The 19,597-nt window shown below is 43.9% G+C and overlaps 1 protein-coding gene across 2 annotated transcripts in view; it reads left to right on the top strand.

Annotated features, from left to right (window-relative positions):
- Nucleotides 1-3,182: 3,182 nt before the first annotated feature.
- Nucleotides 3,183-19,597, top strand: part of LIPC (lipase C, hepatic type) — a 284,375-nt gene continuing 267,960 nt past the window's right edge. The window contains exons 1-2 of one of the 2 annotated variants that reach the window (XM_040413885.1): nt 3,183-3,201; nt 3,417-3,543. In XM_040413885.1, coding sequence (XP_040269819.1) covers nt 3,465-3,543 — 79 coding nt within the window. In that variant the 5' untranslated portion in view covers nt 3,183-3,201; nt 3,417-3,464. The other variant, XM_040413884.1, reaches the window with a different exon arrangement.

Raw genomic sequence — 19,597 nt, 5'->3', positions numbered from 1 at the left:
GATGGATGTGTCATGGGTCAAAGTTCTTCATAATGTAAAAGAATATGGCGGGAGCGAATTTCTCCATATGTTCGCATGTTCTGCGAATCACGAACACGCAAAGTTCGCTGCGAAACGACCGCCGGGCGAGCCGCAAGGCCATCTCTATTAATCACATGTATTTGAACTACTGTAACAATATTACATTACTACAATAATATTGCTAGGTTTACGGAAAATTTTACGAGTTTACTCAACCTATTTTAACAATCCAGTTTTCCCAGTCCCATGTAAAAAAGACCTGTCTCACACTTCTGCCAGTAGTTCCAGCAGGCTGTTCCAGCAGAAAACAGCCTGTCAGAGCTCTCTGGATTTAGCTTTACAGGATGTTACCGCAATGCCTGGGGTCCAGAGGAGATCCGGCTGCAACCCTGCAAATATGTCAAGATTCTGAGCCAGACAAAAAACGCGGTGTTCTCCACTCCCTCCAGCCCCTAACACACAGTTCTGTGTAAATAACATCACTCCCCTCCCTTCAGTCCCTCCACCATACAGTCCCATGTAAATTACACACATGGAGGAAAAAGATAGGAAAATAGACCCTGGTGCACCTAGTAAAATATTTGTATATGCTGTGGCTGTAGTGAGCATGTTCTTAGGTCAGACCCCAGAAGGACTTCTGCAAAGTGTTAATTACTACTATAAGGGCTCGTTCACACAAACGTTTTTTGCTTTCCGTATATGGGCCGTTTTTTGCGTTCCGTATATAGTCCGTATACGGAACCATTCATTTCAATGGTTCCACAAAAAAAACGGAATGTACTCCATATGCATTCCGTTTCAGTATTTCCATTTTTCCGTTCCGTTTAAAGATAGAAATTGTCCTATTATTGCCCGCAAATCACATTCCGTGGCTCCATTCAAGTAAATGGGTCCGCAAAAAAAAATTAACACATACGGAATGTACTCCGTATTTCTTCCGTATCCGTTTTTGCGGAACCATCTATTAAAATTTTTTGTCCAGCCCAATTTTTACTATATAATTACTGTATATGCCATACGGAAAAACGGAATGAAAAAAAGGAACAGGAAACACTACTGAAAAAAAAAAACGATCCGCAAAACACTGAAAGAGACATACGTTCGTGTGAATGAGCCCTAAGAGATAGGTCTCATGCACGCAGCCGTTGCTCGGCTGTTCCGTTGAGGACCGCAAATTGTGGTCCCTAATGCACGGGTAACATCCGTGCGGCTGACACAGATGGATACAGACACACTTGAATGGGTCCGTTATCCGTCCACATCGCAAAAAAAAAAACAGAACAAGTTCTATTTTTTGCGGTGCGGAGGCACAAAGAGAGACCCCACAGAAGCACTCAGTAGTGCTTCCGAGCCTCTGCTCCGCACCGCACCTTCCAGATTGCAGACCCATTCAGGTGAATGGGTTCGCATCCATGGTGTGGTGTGCGCACAGCCGGGGCTGTATATTGCAGACCCGCTGTTTGCGGGCCGCAATACGGGCACGGCCGGGCAACGGCCGTGTGCATGAGGCCTTAATGCAATGTGACTGAGTTAAATGTTGTGAGTTGTTATGTATAAGCACGTAATAGCACAGTATAGACAACAGAACAGTTACCATGTTAGCAGATTATTAAGGTTACCAGGAGATTGACTGGGTCTGCCCCCTTGTTAGTAAAGAGTCTAGTCTAGCAGAGCAGGAGACAACACCTACAGTACATATACTAGCTCCTGAGATCCAGACCCATGTTCAAAGAACCTCTGCATCTTAGACTTCATCTGCCAAGGAAGCAACTTTACTTTTAGAGTACCCATGGGAGGAGGCAATAGGAAGGTCCAGAACCTACCAGGTTTGGATTTAGACTTCAAGGTATTGTGCACATCTATGGCAGAAAGAATTTGCTGCTGTGGAAGGGAATATTGTCGGCCAGCCCTGTCGGCATTTCAAAAATCGTGCGCCTGTGTTCATTCGGCGCAGGCGCTCTGAGATGAGGAGGCTCGCCTCCTCAGCACTCTCTCAGTGCCCCTGCGCCAATGACGTCTTCTATTTCGGTGATGTCATTGGCGCAGGCGCACTGAGGGAGTTCTGAGGAGGCGAGCCTCCTCATCTCAGAGCGCCTGCGCCGAATGAACACATTTTTGAAATGCCGACAGGGCTGGCCGGAGGAGGAGATCCCGGCTGGCCCTGTCAATCAACACGACGAGGGGGCGGTTTTCTGCAGCTGCTACCAGCAAGTAGCCGCCCTACTTGCTGGTAGAGACCTAATTTACATATTATAAAACTTCGTTTTTAGAAGAAACTGCTGAATCAAAGTAAGTAAGACGATTATATTTTCATATATCGCAATATAAGTAATTTAACTAGCCCAAAAAAATAATGACTTTAGTGGGGTGACAGAAGCCCTTTAAAGGTTCAGCCAGTCTGGCTAATCATAGCTGTATAGAACATCTCCTGGAGCTGTTCTATTGAAGCATATGTTGCAGAGCGGTGACAGCAGCTGCCGCGCATGTGTGGATATGGACCCTCCTGCTATTTTGACCACCACAGTAAGCAAAGGACTTCATCTCACTGTGCAAGCATGGACACCACTGCAAGATCACAGTGGTGGCCGTATATCCTAACGAGCAGGAGAATGGGGAGCCAGAACTTGGAAAGGAGACATACTTCCAATAAAGCAATGCAATTGGTAAGTGCCATCTGTTGAATTTTGCTGCATGAGGGACTCAAATAGCAAGATGGGAATGCCCCTTTAAATTGTTCTATACCAGGGATGCCCAACCTGCAGCCATCCAGCTGTTGCAAAACTACAACTCCCAGTATGCCTGGACAGCCTACAGCTATTAGGGAATGCTGGGAATTGTAGTTTTGCGACAGCTGGAGGGCTGCAGGTTGGGCATCCCTGTTCTATACAATGAAGATAGACTGAGAAATAATGTGCATACGGTGTCATTAGTCAAAATGTATTTAGAGGAGGCGTTTACGAGTATTTGCTTAAAGATAGAAAGTATTCGCTCTATGCTGTGTAGTTGTAATTTACACCAGTTATTTAACACATTTATCAAATCCTGTTCACTCCACAAAGTAGGGGAAAGTACTATGGGAACTTTTACTTAACTCTTGGTTGTGGCTATTTCCCAAGGTACATGGATTGAATCATTTATCATCCAGCCTATTTCACGTGATCTGTTACAAGCTTTAAAAAGGTATGTTATTCTGGGGTGTCTTTCAAAACCAACGGAGATATCTACTTCAAGCATCAGGTATTTGTAATATTTCACTTTTATGTATTTTCTCCCAATCTAGTTTACTGCCAAGAAATAATGTGCAGATGTATGTTCTTTTTTTTTTTCTTTTACATTAAGTTCAAAGCTGTGAGGCAAAAATTTAATAATTAACATGTCTCCTGACTCCTGTGTAGGTACATAGAGTACAGACATCTAGTGTCAGCAAACTCAGCTCGGTCACTATGGGGAGAATTCAGATCCTGTGTCTCTTTCTGATTCTTCTGGCCTTTAAACAGACAGTTGCAAAAAAGCGATGCAAATGTAAGTAAAATAACATTCTACACAATGATAATCTTACAGGTAATATTCATATCACCATGTGGAATATACATTTTGAAATATTAGATTGTAGACAAATAGCAAAAAGATTCATAGACACTCAAAATGCATAGAGTAGGTGGCAAAGTAAGAAGTTATAATAAATTTTGTCTAATTTCATTGTAATAACTGGTAGTCATCAAAATGTGGAAAACGTATGGGCATAAGTTACCACATAGAATGTTAGCATACAATATGCATTTGATAATGATCATTAACTCGAACTCATGGTCTACAAAGACCTATGAAGAAATCTAAATTTCAATTTATGTTCTGTCTAGTACTAAACTACTAACACCACACACACAGAAAACAAATATGAGTGCTACTAAAGACCAGGCCGGAGGTAAATACGGTATTGTAAAGATAAAAATCATATAAAAGCTTTCAGCATTCTCAAAAAGATGCATGATCAACATACATGATGTACTAAATACGGTTTTACAAATAAGTTATTTTCACTTATTTTCTATCACGGAAATGTATTTTTTGCCATTTAAATCACTGAGGTTAAATGCAAATTTATTTTTAAGCTTCTAATTAGAGATGAGCAAAATATTAAAAAATTTGATTCGGCTGCTTCGCCGAATTTTACAAAAAAATTTGCTTTGTGACTAATTACTTTGCCACGAAGCAAATTTCTTTGTAAGTAGTGGGTGCACAGGATTTCGTGGAAGATGTTCAATCAAGATGGCGATGGTCAGCTATTCGCGCTCAAACACATGAGGTAAGTATAATTTTTTATTTTTTTTTACCGCCATGTAAGGTCATACACATGGGAAGGAATAATGCAAGTCACCAGTACATACTAAATGGAAAAACACTGGGTAACACTGACATGGAAAAGGACCTAGGAATTTTATTGGACAGCAAACTAAGGCTACTTTCACACTTGCGTTTGGGGTTCCGCTTGTGAGATCCGTTGGAGGGCTCTCACAAGCGGCCCCGAACGGATCCGTTCATCCCCAATGCATTCTAAATGGATAAGGATCCGTTCAGAATGCATCAGTTTGGCTTCGTTCCGCCTCCATTCCGCTCTGGAGGCGGACACCAAAACGCAGCTTGCAGCGTTTTGGTGTCCGCCTGGCCGTGCGGAGCCAAACGGATCCGTCCTGACTTACAATGCAAGTCAATAGGGACGGATCCGTTTGACGTTGACACAATATAGTGCAATTGCAAACGGATCCGTCCCCCATTGACTTTCAATGTAAAGTCAGGAGTCCCTATTAATATACCATCGGATCGGAGTTTTCTCCAATCCGATGGTATATTTTAACTTGAAGCGTCCCCATCACCATGGGAACGCCTCTATGTTAGAATATACCATCGGATTTGAGTTAGATCGTGAAAACTCAGATCCGACAGTATATTCTAACACAGAGGCGTTCCCATAGTGATGGGGACGCTTCAAGTTAGAATATACTAAGAACTGTGTACATAACTGCCCCCTGCTGCCTGGCAGCACCCGATCTCTTACAGGGGGCTGTGATCCGCACAATTAACCCCTCAGGTGCCGCACCTGAGGGGTTAATTGTGTGTATCATAGCCCCCTGTAAGAGATCAGGTGCTGCCAGGCAGCAGGGACCAGACACCACTCCCTCCCCAGTTTTAAATTCATTGGTGGCCAGTGCGGCCCCCCTCCCTCCCTCCCCAGTATTAAATTAATTGTTGGCATGTCGGCCCCCTTCCCTCCCCAGTATTAAATTCATTGATGGCCAGTGCGGCCTCCCCTCTCCCCCACTCCCTAATTAAAATCACCCCCCCCCCATCATTGGTGGCCGCGGAGAGTTCCGATCGGAGTCCCAGTTTAATCGCTGGGGCTCCGATCGGTTACCATGGCAGCCAGGAAGCTACTGTAGTCCTGGCTGCCATGGTTACTTAGCAATTTTAGAAGCATTATACTTACCTGTGCTGTCTGTGGCCGGCCGGGCGCTCCTCCTACTGGTAAGTGAAAGGTCTGTGCGGCGCATTGCTTATAGCACAGACCTTTCACTTACCAGTAGGAGGAGCACCTGGCCGGCCACAGATAGCGCAGGTTAGTATAATGCTTCTAAAATTGCTAAGTAACCATGGCAGCCAGGACTGCAGTAGCGTCTTGACTGCCATGGTAACCGATCGGAGCCCCATCGATTAAACTGTGACTCCGATCGGAACTCTCCGCTGCCACCAATGATGGGGGGGTGATTTTTATTAGGGAGTGGGGGAGAGGGGAGGCCGCACTGGCCATCAATGAATTTAATACTGGGAGGGAGGGGGGGGCCCGACATGCCAACAATTAATTTAATACTGGGGAGGGAGGGGGGGGGGCCGCACTGGCCACCAATGAATTTAAAACTGGGGAGGGAGGGGGGGTCTGGCCCCCTGCTGCCTGGCAGCACCTGATCTCTTACAGGGGGCTTTGATACGCACAATTAACCCCTCAGGTGCTGCACCTGAGGGGTTAATTGTGCGGATCACAGCCCCCTGTAAGAGATCAGGGCGCTGCAGGCAGCAGGGGGCAGTTATGTACACAGTTCTTAGTATATTCTAACTTGAAGCGTCCCCATCACCATGGGAACGCCTCTGTGTTAGAATATACTGTCGGATCTGAGTTTTCATGATGTGAAAACTCAGATCTGAAAAAGCTGTTTATGCAGACGGATCCGTTCTGAACGGATGCAAGCGTTTGCATTATAGGTGCGGATCCGTCTGTGCAGATACCAGACGGATCCGCACCGAAAGCAAGTGTGAAAGTAGCCTAAGCTGTAAAAACCCGTGTCAGGCAGCTGCTGCCAAGACCAATAAGATAATGGGTTGCATCAAAAGGGTCATAGATGCCCGTGATGAGAACACAGTCCTACCACAAATTACTAGTCAGACCACACATGGAGTACTGTGTATAGTTCTGGGCTCCTGTGAACAAGAAAGACATAGCAGAGCTGGAGAGGGTTCAGAGGAGTGCAACTAAAGTAATAACTGGAATGGGTGGACTATAGGACCCAGAAAAATTATCAAAATTAGGGTTATTCACTTTAAAAAAAAAAAGATGACTAAAAGGCGATCTAATAGCTATGTATAAATATATATGGGGTCAGTACAGAGATCTCTACCATCACCTATTTATAACCAGGACTGTGACCGTGATGATGGGTTATCCTTTACGTCTCGAGAGGGAATAAGGTTTCTAAACAAACATAGAAGAGGATTCTTTACGGTAAGAGCAGTGAGACTATGGAACTCTCTGCCTGAGGAGGCGGCGATGGTGGCATTCACTAAAAGAGTTCAAGAGGAGCCTGGATCTATTTCTGGCTTGTAATAATATTACAGGCTATGGCTACTAGAGAGGGGACGTTGATCCAGGGAGTTATTCTGATTGCCTGATTGGAGTCAGGAAGGAATTTTTTTCCCCTAAAGTGAGGAAAATTGGATTCTACCTCACAGTTTTTTTTTTTTCCTACCTCTGGATCAACTTGCAGGATAACAGGCTGAACTGGCTGGACAGATGTCTTTTTTCAGTCTTATAAACTATGTTATGTTATTCAGGGAAAATTGATTTGCTACCACGAAGCACAAGGAAATTCGGCTTCGGTGCTAATCGACTTTTCCATGAAATTCGGATCGAATTAAACTTTGTGGAGTTTGATTTGAACACTACTTTGAAGACTACTTCTAATGTCTTCAATGGGGAAAATACCTCAGAAAATTGGACAATTGTTTTCTCGTGAATCTGCAGACTTGCTAATTTTTTGATTTGTTTCATCTCTGTTCACTACTAGCGTTGATCAAGCACCATAGAGCTCAGGGGCTCGGGCCAAACACATTGGGATGCTCGGGTGCTCTACCGAGCACCCGAGTATAATGGAAGTCAGTAGAAGAACCCGAGCATTAAAGCAGTCATCCCCTGCTTTAAAGAGGGGAGGGTGCCAGGTTCATAGTAAAAGGTCACAAATTGATGGAAACAACACCAAAATGGTTTGGAAACAGCATGGGGAGGACATCTGGATGCATCTTGGACTCCTATTACCTATGAAATACAATAGACAACCACACAAAGGCTATATGCCAAAAGCAGGGTATGTGCAAGCCAACAATCTATCCATGAGACAGATACAGTCAGCACACTTTACAATGGCAGCCTTGTACACTAATAAACATTCAAAACCAGCTCTCATCTGACTGAGAGCCAGTAAGCCTCAAAGTTGCTTCATATCTGTTGGATGGCTTGGGTGGACCTGTGCACCTAGATCAATATCATTAGGGTGACAAAAAGTTTTCTGATTGTCCTAACATAATATTCAATAATCTATACATTTTTGTCATGTAAACTAATTTTCATAAACGTGGGCATATGGGAAAGAAATGCAAATGAACAGAATATGCCATGTTTTTCAGCTTTGTTTTCACTGCACATATCTTTAAAAAAGGAATATGACCTGTAATTTGATGTATTATCTACCTTTGAATTAAATGTGCAAATTATATCAAAAACTAATAAAATATATTTTAAAAAAAGACTTTGAAACCAATAGATGGCGCTGTTCATGAGTCATGAACAGCACCATCTATTGGATTCATAGTCTTGTCATAAGACTAGGAAACCAATAGATGGCGCTGTTCATGAGTCATGAACAGCGCCATCTATTGGATTCATAGTCATTGTCATAAGACTATGAATCCAATAAATGGTGCTGTTTATGAGTAGTGTTGATCGCGAATATTCTAATCGTGAATTTCTATTGCGAATTTTCCATGCAAATGGTGTTTCAGCTGAAAAACAAGCAAATTCAGCAAATTTGCATATACCCACGATTATGCAAATGAGTTTACATGACAAAACTGTTTAGAAAGGTTATTGAATATTATGCTAGGACAATCAGAAGACTTTTTGTCACCCTAATGATAATGATCTAGGTGCGCAGGTCCACCCAAGCCATCCAACAGTTATGAAGCAACTTTGAGAGGCTTACTGGCTCTAAGTCAGATGAGAGCTGGTTTTGAATGTCTAATAGTGCACAAGGCTGCCATTGTAAGGTATGCTGACTGTATCTGTCTCACGGACAGATTGTTGGCTTGCACATAACCTGCTTTTGGCATATAGCCTTTTTGTGGTTGTCTATTGTATGTCCTAGGTAATGCAAGTCCAAGATGTATCCAAACATCCTTCCCATGCTATTTTTAAACCATTTCGGTGGTGTTTCCATGAATTTCAATTTTTTTTCTGTGAACCAGACACCCTCTCTTCTTCAGAGCAGGGGGTGCCTGGTTTAATGCTTGGGTCTCCTATTGATTTTCATTGTGCTCAAGCATACACAGTATTCGGACGAACACTGCGATGTGCCAAGCACAGTGATACTCATCCGAACTGCTGTTCAGTCGAGCATGCTTGCTCAACACTATTCACTATCCATCAGGATTTTCCATATATGAGTGAATAAACTGTAAACACCATCCTTCCCGTTTCTGTTGGAAAATCTCAGTCCATCCACTCATCTTCTCCATTTTCCCCAGCCATCAATCTTGGTTATAAGACTCAAGTCAGGTCATGTATTCATAGTTATAGAAAGGAAGATCTATAGCACACCAAATGATTTTTTGAAGTGATGCTTTAATACATATTGTGCAATTACATCATTTTGTGTTTAATTTCCATCCAGAGCATGTAACAGTATAGGGGGGCCATCAAAGAGAGTCCCAACGTTTCGGTCAATAATGACCTTTGTCAAGGGATCTGGCCCTTGTGAGGAGCAGGCTCGTCTGGATGCGGATGCCGGCTCCGGCGTTCCGCCTTTACATAGGGCGTTAGATTGTGACTGTGCGGTGAGAGTTTGGAGTGTGATTGACTTCAGAGTTATCTCAAATCTGACAGCTATTGATATAGTGTCAGATAGTATCGGCTACAACTCAGATGTATCTGGGTGTCAGTGTACAAACTGACTCATAATCTCAAATCTGACAGCTATTGACATAGTGGTCACAGCTATTGACATAGTTGTCACGACAGAGGGTAGGGGTAAGTCACTTCCTTGCTCCTGCACAGATGCGGGATGCCGGCGGCGCCGCATTAAGGAAGCGCGCCGCCGGTTCCCCGTTACAACTGTATTGATTACGGCAGTGTGGGAGGAGAGAGTGCACATCTTCACCGCCCTCAAGCAGTCACACTGTATCACACACTGGAGTGGCGAACAGGGTTTTTAAACTTGTGTTTTGCTCACTTTAGCCCATTACTAATAAAAGTGATATTTTTAAATTCACCTCCAACCTGGTTCAAGTTAGGTTATGAAGCCCTTGAGGTTTCAAAAATAATGTTTGACTTCCAATAGGTGGCACTGGTGACATGGTTCTCTTCCTTGGGAGATACCTCTTTGCATATTTTTTTTCCATGGAGCATTGCTAACAGTAACAAGTCTCCAAATGGTGTACTTCCAGTAAGTCTCTATACAGGACTGGTCTGTTTAAGGAGATTCAGCACCCTACCTTAGAATGTTAGTACAAACTTGAATACAGACCAAAGAATTCCTAGCCTAGGTGAATCAGTGGTCCCTCAAGTTATGAACTGAAACCATTAAAACCCTCAAGTGAAACCACTGTATCTTAAGACTATAACTCTATGTAAGAATAGTAATTGGTTCCAATGTCAATCCAACATATGAAAACATTGATCTTCTCAAAGAGGTGGTCTTTGGATAGATTTTTACTGTATTTTTCACAGGGAATTCATATCATGTGTTATGCAAAAAAGCTCTATGCAACGGTTATCAGACTATGAGATACCCAAATAAGATCTAAACCGACATTTAGGTTAGAATGTTATTTTGCATAAATGTTGCCTCCAGACAAGACTATATTTTGAGGTATGTCCCGCTCTCAACTGTCTCTGCATCTTTAGGATGCAGAAACAGTTGATTGCAATGGTGAAGCAGGGAGCCATCTGCTCCCTGCTTCACTATTCAACTCAGCTGCCACAATGCAGTCACATATTGCACCACTAGGCTGTGTAGGAGGAGCGTGCAGGCCCAGGAATCAGCCTGTGTGCTCCTCCTACACAGTCCAGCAGGCACCATGTGTGACCACATCGCAGCTGCTTGAGAGCACAGGATGTGCCGGATCATCGGAGGAATGCCTAGGTGAATATTACATTTTTATTTTTTTTTAAAGAATTGGCACTACTGAAAAAGGGGCACAATGTGGGCATAACTTCTGTGAGGGGGCACTATGTAGATATAACTTCTGTGTGGAAGCAATAAGAGGACTCAGGATTGGGCTTAGTATTATATTATGGTGTGAAAAGCGGTGCAGTCAATTCATCAATGCTGCCTACAGCGGATATTATACAGCGCATGCCCGGGCTTGGCGGTAATGTGATACTGGGCTGGCTAAAATCTTAACGGGGTGGAGTTATTGACAGGGGCTCTGGACATTTGCAGTGATAGCCACCATCTCTGAGCACTTGCAATCCTTATTTGCAGATACCATCAAAGTTCTTTTTTGCAGCTTTACAGATGCAGAAAAGCCTAAAAAATTTACCATTTGTTTATGTATATGTGTTAGACAGTGCAGTGGTAAGCAGTATGAGATTATATAACGTTGCTGACAGACTCACTTTAACTCTCCCATGTTAAGGGCAATAGCCATATGCAAACAGTACAGTCATAATGAGGACATTTTCTAGTGATATTATGTCTGTGTGGTCAATGCCTTGTCCCTGAACTCTGTCACACATACAGTCAGGTCCATAAATATTGCGACATCAACACAATTCTAACATTTTTGACTCTATACACCACCATAACAGATTTGAAATGAAATGAACAAGATGTGCTTTAACTGCAGACAGTCAGCTTTAATTTGGAGAGTATTGTACATCCAAATCAGGTGAACAGTGTAGGAATTACAACAGTTTGCATATGTGCTTCCCATTTGTTAAGGGACCAAAAGTAATGGGACAGAATAATAATCATAAATCAAACTTTCACTTTTTAATACTTGGTTGCAAATCCTTTGCAGTCAATTACAGCCTGAAGTCTGGAACGCATAGACATCACCAGACGCTGGGTTTCATCCCTGGTGATGCTCTGCCAGGCCTCTACTGCAACTGTCTTCAGTTCCTGCTTGTTCTTGGGGCATTTTCCCTTCAGTTTTGTCTTCAGCAAGTGAAATGCATGCTCAATCAGATTCAGGTCAGGTGATTGACTTGGCCATTGCATAACATTCCACTTCTTTCCCTTAAAAAACTCTTTGGTTGCTTTTGCAGTATGCTTTGGGTCATTGTCCATCTGCACTGTGAAGCGCCGTCCAATGAGTTCTGAAGCATTTGGCTGAATATGAACAGATAATATTGCCCAAAACACTTCAGAATTCATCCTGCTGCTTTTGTCAGCAGTCACATCATCAATAAATACAAGAGAACCAGTTCCATTGGCAGCCATACATGCCCACGCCATGACACTACCACCACCATGCTTCACTGATGAGGTGGTATGCTTAGGATCATAAGCAGTTCCTTTCCTTCTCCATACTCTTCTCTTCCCATCACTCTGGTTCAAGTTGATCTTGGTCTCATCTGTCCATAGGATGTTTTTTCCAGAACTGTGAAGGCTTTTTAGATGTCGTTTGGCAAACTCTAATCTGGCCTTCCTGTTTTTGAGGCTCACCAATGGTTTACATCTTGTGGTGAACCCTCTGTATTCACTCTGGTGAAGTCTTCTCTTGATTGTTGACTTTGACACACATACACCTACCTCCTGGAGAGTGTTCTTGATCTGGCCAACTGTTGTGAAGGAGTGTCCAGCAGTATTGATCCCTTTAAAACATAACTTTTACTTATTCATCTTATATAAAATAATACCACCGTAGTGGTTCACCAGTGAAGATTAGTGAGACAAACGACAAATAACAAACAATAATAGATGCTTCTGGGAGCCTTCCTTAGATATATCAAGTGGTGAGTGAACACAGGGCAGCTAAGGGGAGCAGTCGGTAAATCTGACCTGTCCCTTTCGCTCACCCTGTCTATTTCCTCAGCCCAGGGACGTCCCCTGATGGTGGAGACTCCCTGTCCTCGTGCCCGGGCTGACTGCCCTGCGTTTACCCTCCTCTCAAAAAATGTATATAATGAAAAATATTTAACACAGCTCCCCAGAAGCTGACGGGTGATACTCTGTGTCCTAGGTAAAAAATTACCAACATGGACACCAATGGATAAAACAAGACCAAATGGTATTTATAAATAGGTGAACAAATATATGTATTGCCTATAGGAATGAGGAACCAGACACTAGGGCATCAAAAGCTGTGCATTCCCAGGCTGGTTCATGTAACTCCTACGCGTTTCCCCTATTACTAGGTTCATCAGGGGGCATTCACGATCAAGGGTACAACCGTCATCAAATACAGATATATGAGATATACTTATGATATAGTGGAGGAAACAGGATCAGAGACGCAGACGATAATGTGCATAGGGCCAAGGGACCAATTGATATGTCCCACCTGTGGAGAATAAAGGCACTATCAGGTTGAGTGCTAGATATAACATATATTGCATACCCTCCTACATCTCAGCACTTACTTCGTGTCCTAGGCAATCAGGAAGCTAAAGGGCCCAACGAGATAAGGGCCAGTACTTTACCCAGAAAGCTGTAAACAAAGAAGTTTTCAAATAATATAAGGCATACTCCATGCCAAGATGTTCATTTGCCAGTGCTAACTATACGGTCCTTACTTACATTTAGGCTGCGTCCCAGTAGCGTCCCGTTCCTCCTACTACTCACACTCACTCTGGTTTCCCTGTTATATCTAGCACTCAACCTGATAGTGCCTTTATTCTCCACAGGTGGGACATATCAATTGGTCCCTTGGCCCTATGCACATTATCGTCTGCGTCTCTGATCCTGTTTCCTCCACTATATCATAAGTATATCTCATATATCTGTATTTGATGACGGTTGTACCCTTGACCGTGAATGCCCCCTGATGAACCTAGTAATAGGGGAAACGCGTAGGGGTTACATGAACCAGCCTGGGAATGCACAGCTTTGATGCCTCAGTGCGGGGTTATATGAACTAGCCTGGGTATACACAGCTTTTGATGCCCTAGTGTCTGGTTCCTCATTCCTATAGGCAATACATATATTTGTTCACCTTTATAAATACCATTTGGTCTTGTTTTATCCATTGGTGTCCATGTTGGTAATTTTTTACCTAGGACACAGAGTATCACCCGTCAGAGTATCACCCGGGAGCTGTGTTAAATATTTTTCATTATATACATTTTTTGAGAGGAGGGTAAACGCAGGGCAGTCAGCCCAGGCACGAGGACAGGGAGTCTCCACCATCAGGGGACGTCCCTGGGCTGAGGAAATAGACAGGGTGAGCGAAAGGGACAGGTCAGATTTACCTACTGCTCCCCTTAGCTGCCCTGTGTTCACTCACCACTTGATATATCTAAGGAAGGCTCCCAGAAGCATCTATTATTGTTTGTTATTTGTCGTTTGTCTCACTAATCTTCACTGGTGAACCACTACGGTGGTATTATTTTATATAAGATGAATAAGTAAAAGTTATGTTTTAAAGGGATCAATACTGCTGGACACTTTTTGACTTTATGATCCTTCTGTACCATATTGATATTGATTTAGCTGGACATATACAACTGTTGTGAAGGGTGTTTTCTTCACCAGGGAAAGAATTCTTCGGTCATCCACCACAGTTGTTTTCTGTGGTCTTCCGGGTCTTTTGGTGTTGCTGAGCTCACCGGTGCGTTTCTTCTTTTAAGAATAACCCAAACAGTTGTTTTGGCCACGCCTAATGTTTTTGCTATCTCTCTGATGGGTTTGTTTTGTTTTTCAGCCTAATGATGGCTTGCTTCAATGATAGTGACAGCTCTTTGGATCTCATCTTGAGAGTTGACAGCAATAGATTCCAAATACAAATAGCACACTTGAAATGAACTCTGGACCTTTTATCTGCTCATTGTAATTGGGATAATGAGGGAATAACACACACCTGGCTATGGAACAGCTGAGAAGCCAATTGTCCCATTACTTTTGACCTCTTAACAAGTGGGAGGCACATATGCAAACTGATGTAATTCCTACATCGTTCACCTGATTTGGATGTAAATACCCTCAAATTAAAGCTGACAGTCTGCAGTTAAAGCACATCTTGTTTGTTTCATTTCAAATCAATTGTGGTGGTGTATAGAGCCAAAAATGTTTGAATTGTGTTGATGTCCCAATATTTATGGACCTGACTGTATACATCTGATGTGTGCCTGAGTGTCAGCACATGATTACATCACTTGACTACCTGCATATGACCTCATTAGGACACAGCATCTCCATGGCCTCTTTTGGTTATATTACCCTAAAATTTGGGGTAGTGCCAGCATTTGTGTTGCGGGTTTACTGAGTTACCGCAGCTACAAAGAGTGACAAACGCTACAAAGAGTGACAAAACGTTATTGGAACAAATATTTCACAACTGGTGTGATATACCAGTTGCCACCCAAAAAAACTGATTGAAGCAGGGGTGTTATACAGTATATACCAATAATATGCTTTCTATATAGTGCATTTTGTTAGTGCAGCAGCATTTTGTTTTGCGGTTTTGCTGGGTTACCGCAGCTACACAGAGTGACAAGAGCTATTGCAACAAATAATTCTACTGGTGTGATATACCAGATGCACCCCCCCCCCCCAAAAAAAAATGATTGAAGCAGGGGGTGTTGTATGCCAATAATATACTTTCTATATAGTGTATTTGGGTAGTGCAGCATTTGTTCGTGGTTTTTGCTGCGTTAACCGCAGCTACACAGAGTGACAAACGCTATGGAACAAATAATTTCTACTGGTGTGATATACCAGTTGCCCCCCAAAAAAAGTGATTGAGGCAGGGGTGTTATATACCAATAATATGCTTTCCATATAGTGCATTTTGGTAGTGCAGCATTTGTTTGTGGTTTTGCTGCATTACCGTGGCTACACAGAGTGACAAACGCTATGGGAACAAATAATTTCTACTGGTTGATTATTCCAGTTGTCCCCCCCATAAAAGTGATTGAGGCAGGGGTGTTATAATACCTATAATATCTTTCTATATAGTGCATTTTGGTAGTGCATGCATTTGTTTTGCAGTTTTTCTGCGTTACCGCAGCTACACAGAGTGACAAACACTATTGGAACAAATAATTTCAACTGGTGTGATATACCAGTTGGTCCCCCCCAAAAAAGTGATTGAGGCAGGGGGTGTGATATACCAATAATATATTTTCTATATAGTGCATTTGGGTAGTGCAGCATTTGTTTTCGGCTTTGCTGCGTTACCGCAGCTACACAGAGTGACAAACGCTATTGGAACAAATAATTTCTACTGATGTGATATACCAGTTGCCCCCAAATAAAACAGATTGAAGCAGGGGTGTTATATACCAATAATACACTTTCTATATAGTCAATTTGGGTAGTGCAGCATTTGTTTGCTGCATTACCGCAGCTACACAGAGTGACAAATGCTATTGGAACAAATTATTTCTACTGGTGTGATATACAAGTTGCCCCCCCCAAAAAAGTGTTTGATACAGGGGTATTATATACCTTCTTTCACAAATACTGCTCTTCTATAGGGACTTTTGTCACAGGGTTATTTTGAAAGTGACAGGCAGAGGAAGAGGCAGGCTATTCCGCAGGGGTGGTAGGGGTCGGGCAGGTGCACCAGGCCGGAGCCTAAGTGGGAAGTTGCAGAAGGTGCATGCGATTACGTCAAAGGACTCACCAGACTTGGTTGAGTGGCTCACTCAGCTTTCCACTTCTGCACCCTCTTCACTCTCCCCCAAAGACACCACCATATCTCCTCCACTCGAGTTAGAGGAATTATTTTCCCATCCATTTCAAGATCTTACCGATGCTCAGCCATTCTTCTTGGCATCGGATTAGGAAGAGGAGGTATCAACGGTCACCACCTAGCAGTCTGACGACAGTACCCAGATCAGCCCATGGAGGGTGGTCCCCGCTGTTGCTGCCTACTCCTAGATCTCAAATGTCAGTGGTGGTGAAGGTGACGATAATGACGTGTCGATAGGTGCCCACAAGAGAGGAAGAGGAGGGGAGTTAAGAGGGAGAGACGGAGCAGAAGATAGGGAGGAGAAGGAGAAGAAGCAGGCAGAACTTACAGGAGGCAAAAAGCAGACTGCTAATGTATCTGGAACAAGTCATCCAACAGGCATTGTCACATCTGGCGCTCCCAGGACGCCGGCACATGGCTCCGCAGTGTGGGCTTTTTTTAACGTGTCTGCTGCTGACAATAGTGTTGCCATCTGCAGCCTGTGCTATCAACGCATAAGTGTCACAACCAGACAGTTGAGAAGCTCTGACAGGAGCTTTCCAGATCCTCCTCCTTGAGTTTCTTTGTTTTGGTTAAGTTCCTCATCTCGTTAGTCTATCTCAGCTGTCATGCAGTTGGACTGATTGCTTCCCTTTAAGTTCCTCCCCCATGATGCATTAGGTTGCGGCTTATACAACTTCCTGGAGTGTGTGTGCTTGCTGTTTCTATTTCCCAGTCCTCTGCAAGATAAGTGCTGTTCCTTTATTTGTGATTTTCTGTCTGCTGGATTTTCAGGTGACCCTGACTCCCTCCGTGTCTAGTGTAGGGAGCCGGTGGTCGTGTCCCCTCACTATTGTAGGGTCTTCAGGTATTAGATAGCCGAGGTACGTGGATATGCGCCCATCCACCTTTGGGTTGTTCGCATAGGCTGAGCAATTAGGGAGAGTGGCAGGTCTCATGTAGGGGTCTCCCTTTTGTTCCTTAGTTGTGGATCCAGTGAGTCATTATTGTATTGCATTGTCTTGTTTCCTGTACACCATCCGTGACATTATAAGCCGCCAAAACCATCTCAAGCATGGATCCGGTTTCACTTTTGGCTGAGCGCTTCCAGGGTCTTTCATTGGAGGTAGCTGATCTCCGTAAGACTTTTTCTCAGTTTCAAGTGACCGGTTCAGCTTGCGTTCATGGACTTTGTTCTGAGCCTAAGATCTCGCTCCCGGATACGTTCTCCGGGGGTAGTGAGTATTTTGTGCGTTTTAGAGAGGCTTGCAAACTCCATTTTCGCCTTCTTCCCCATTCCTCTGGTGATGAAGAACGGAGGGTGGGGATCATTATATCGCTGCTCAGGGGTAACGCTCAATCCTGGGCCTTTTCGCTGCCGGAGGGGGCACGGCCCCTCCGTTCAGTGGATGAATTCTTTTTAGCCCTGGGTCAGATATATGATGATCCGGATCGTATTGCTCTGGCTGAGTCTAGACTACGTCTGTTATGCCAGGGTAAACAATCCGCAGAGATATACTGCTCAGAATTTCGGAGATGGGCAGCTGATACTGGTTGGAATGATGCTGCACTCCGAAGTCAATTTTGCCATGGTCTTTTAGAGGAATTGAAAGATGCATTTGCCTTTCATGAGAGACCTACCTCCTTGGATTCTGCTATGTCTCAGGCCGTTCGTATTGACAGGCGTCTTAGAGAGAGAGGAGAGATCTCTCCTTCCTGTCATACTCAGTCCCGGGACAGTGCAGCGGTCTCTTTCTGTGCGCAGGGGTCTCAGTCGCTGTCAGCCCCTTCTGAGCAGGAGCCCATGCAGCTGGGGTTGATTGCCTCTGACAATAAAATATTCAGCCAGTATGGGAGGGTTTGTTTTTGTTGTGGAGGTATAAATCATTTGGCAAATGTTTGTCCCTCTAGGAGATTCAGGCAGTTTTCTGGGAGTAATAAAGAAACAAAAAGGAAAAAATCTTTTAAAAATGTTCCATCTGTTACTATTGGCAGGGTTGAGGCGGAAATTGAAGGTTTTCCGTTTGCTTGTAGTTCCCGTTTTGTCCTGCCTGCTAGGGTGGCGCTAGAGAGCAAAAGCATTTTTGTGAGATTTTTGTGGATAGTGGAGCAGCTGTCAATCTCATTGATAATCAATTTGCAATAACTCATGGTTTCCAGGTATGCACTTTGGAAAAGGATATTCCTGTTTTTGCTATTGATTCCGCTCCACTTTCTCAGAAATCATTAAAGGGCATAGTTCACAATATCCGTTTAATTGTGAGTGATGCTCATGTTGAGGATGTGTCATGTTTCGTCCTTAGCGGTTTGCCTACTCCTCTAGTGTTGGGGCTACCCTGGCTCACTGAACATAACCCCACCATTGATTGGCAAGCGAGGCAAATAAATGGTTGGAGTGACTTTTGCAGAGAGAATTGCCTCATGACATCTGTTTCTGAGGTTTCTACTAAGACTGTACCACCTTTCCTCTCTGAATTTTCGGATGTCTTCTCTGAGAGTGGAGTTCAGGATTTGCCCCCGCACAGGGAGTACGATTGCCCTATTAATCTCATCCCAGGCACCAAGCTGCCTAAATCTCGTTTATACAATCTTTCCCAACCTGAGAGGGTCGCTATGCGTGCTTATATCTCTGAGAGTCTGAGAAAAGGACACATACGACCCTCGAAGTCACCTGTTGCCGCTGGTTTTTTCTTTGTTAAGAAAAAAGATGGTTCTTTAACCGCCTCACGTCCGCCCATAGGATATAAACGTCCTATGGGTGGACGTCTATTTCTGACAGCACGTTTTAAAACGTCCTGTCAGAAATAGCAGCTGCACGCTAATCGTGCAGCTGCTGATCGGGTTGCCCGCTGTCAGTGACAGCAGGGCAACCCTAAGACAAGGCAGGGACAGTGCCCAGGTGTCCCTGCCTTCACGATCGCTGCAGACACAGCGCTCACCGAGCACTGTGTCTGCAGAGCAGGAAGCGCTGTGCGCTTCCTGTTCCGGCCCGGCGGTCATGTGACCGCCGTGACCGGAGTGTGCAGGAGCTGTGTGAGGTCTCTCAGAGACCTCGATCAGCCCTGCTGTGAGGCTGTACAGCGCAGGATTGCTGCTGTACAGCCTCTATAGGGGTGCATTTGTCCTGTAACTGGGGCTACTATCTCAGCCCCAGTTACAGGAGAAATCAACTGTGAAAAAAAAAAAGAAAAAGTGAAGC

Source organism: Bufo bufo, chromosome 1, assembly GCF_905171765.1.
Source record: "Bufo bufo chromosome 1, aBufBuf1.1, whole genome shotgun sequence".
Classification (NCBI taxonomy): domain Eukaryota; kingdom Metazoa; phylum Chordata; class Amphibia; order Anura; family Bufonidae; genus Bufo; species Bufo bufo.
The sequence above is the reverse complement of the archived record's forward strand: the minus strand, read 5'-3'. Positions and strand labels throughout refer to the sequence as shown.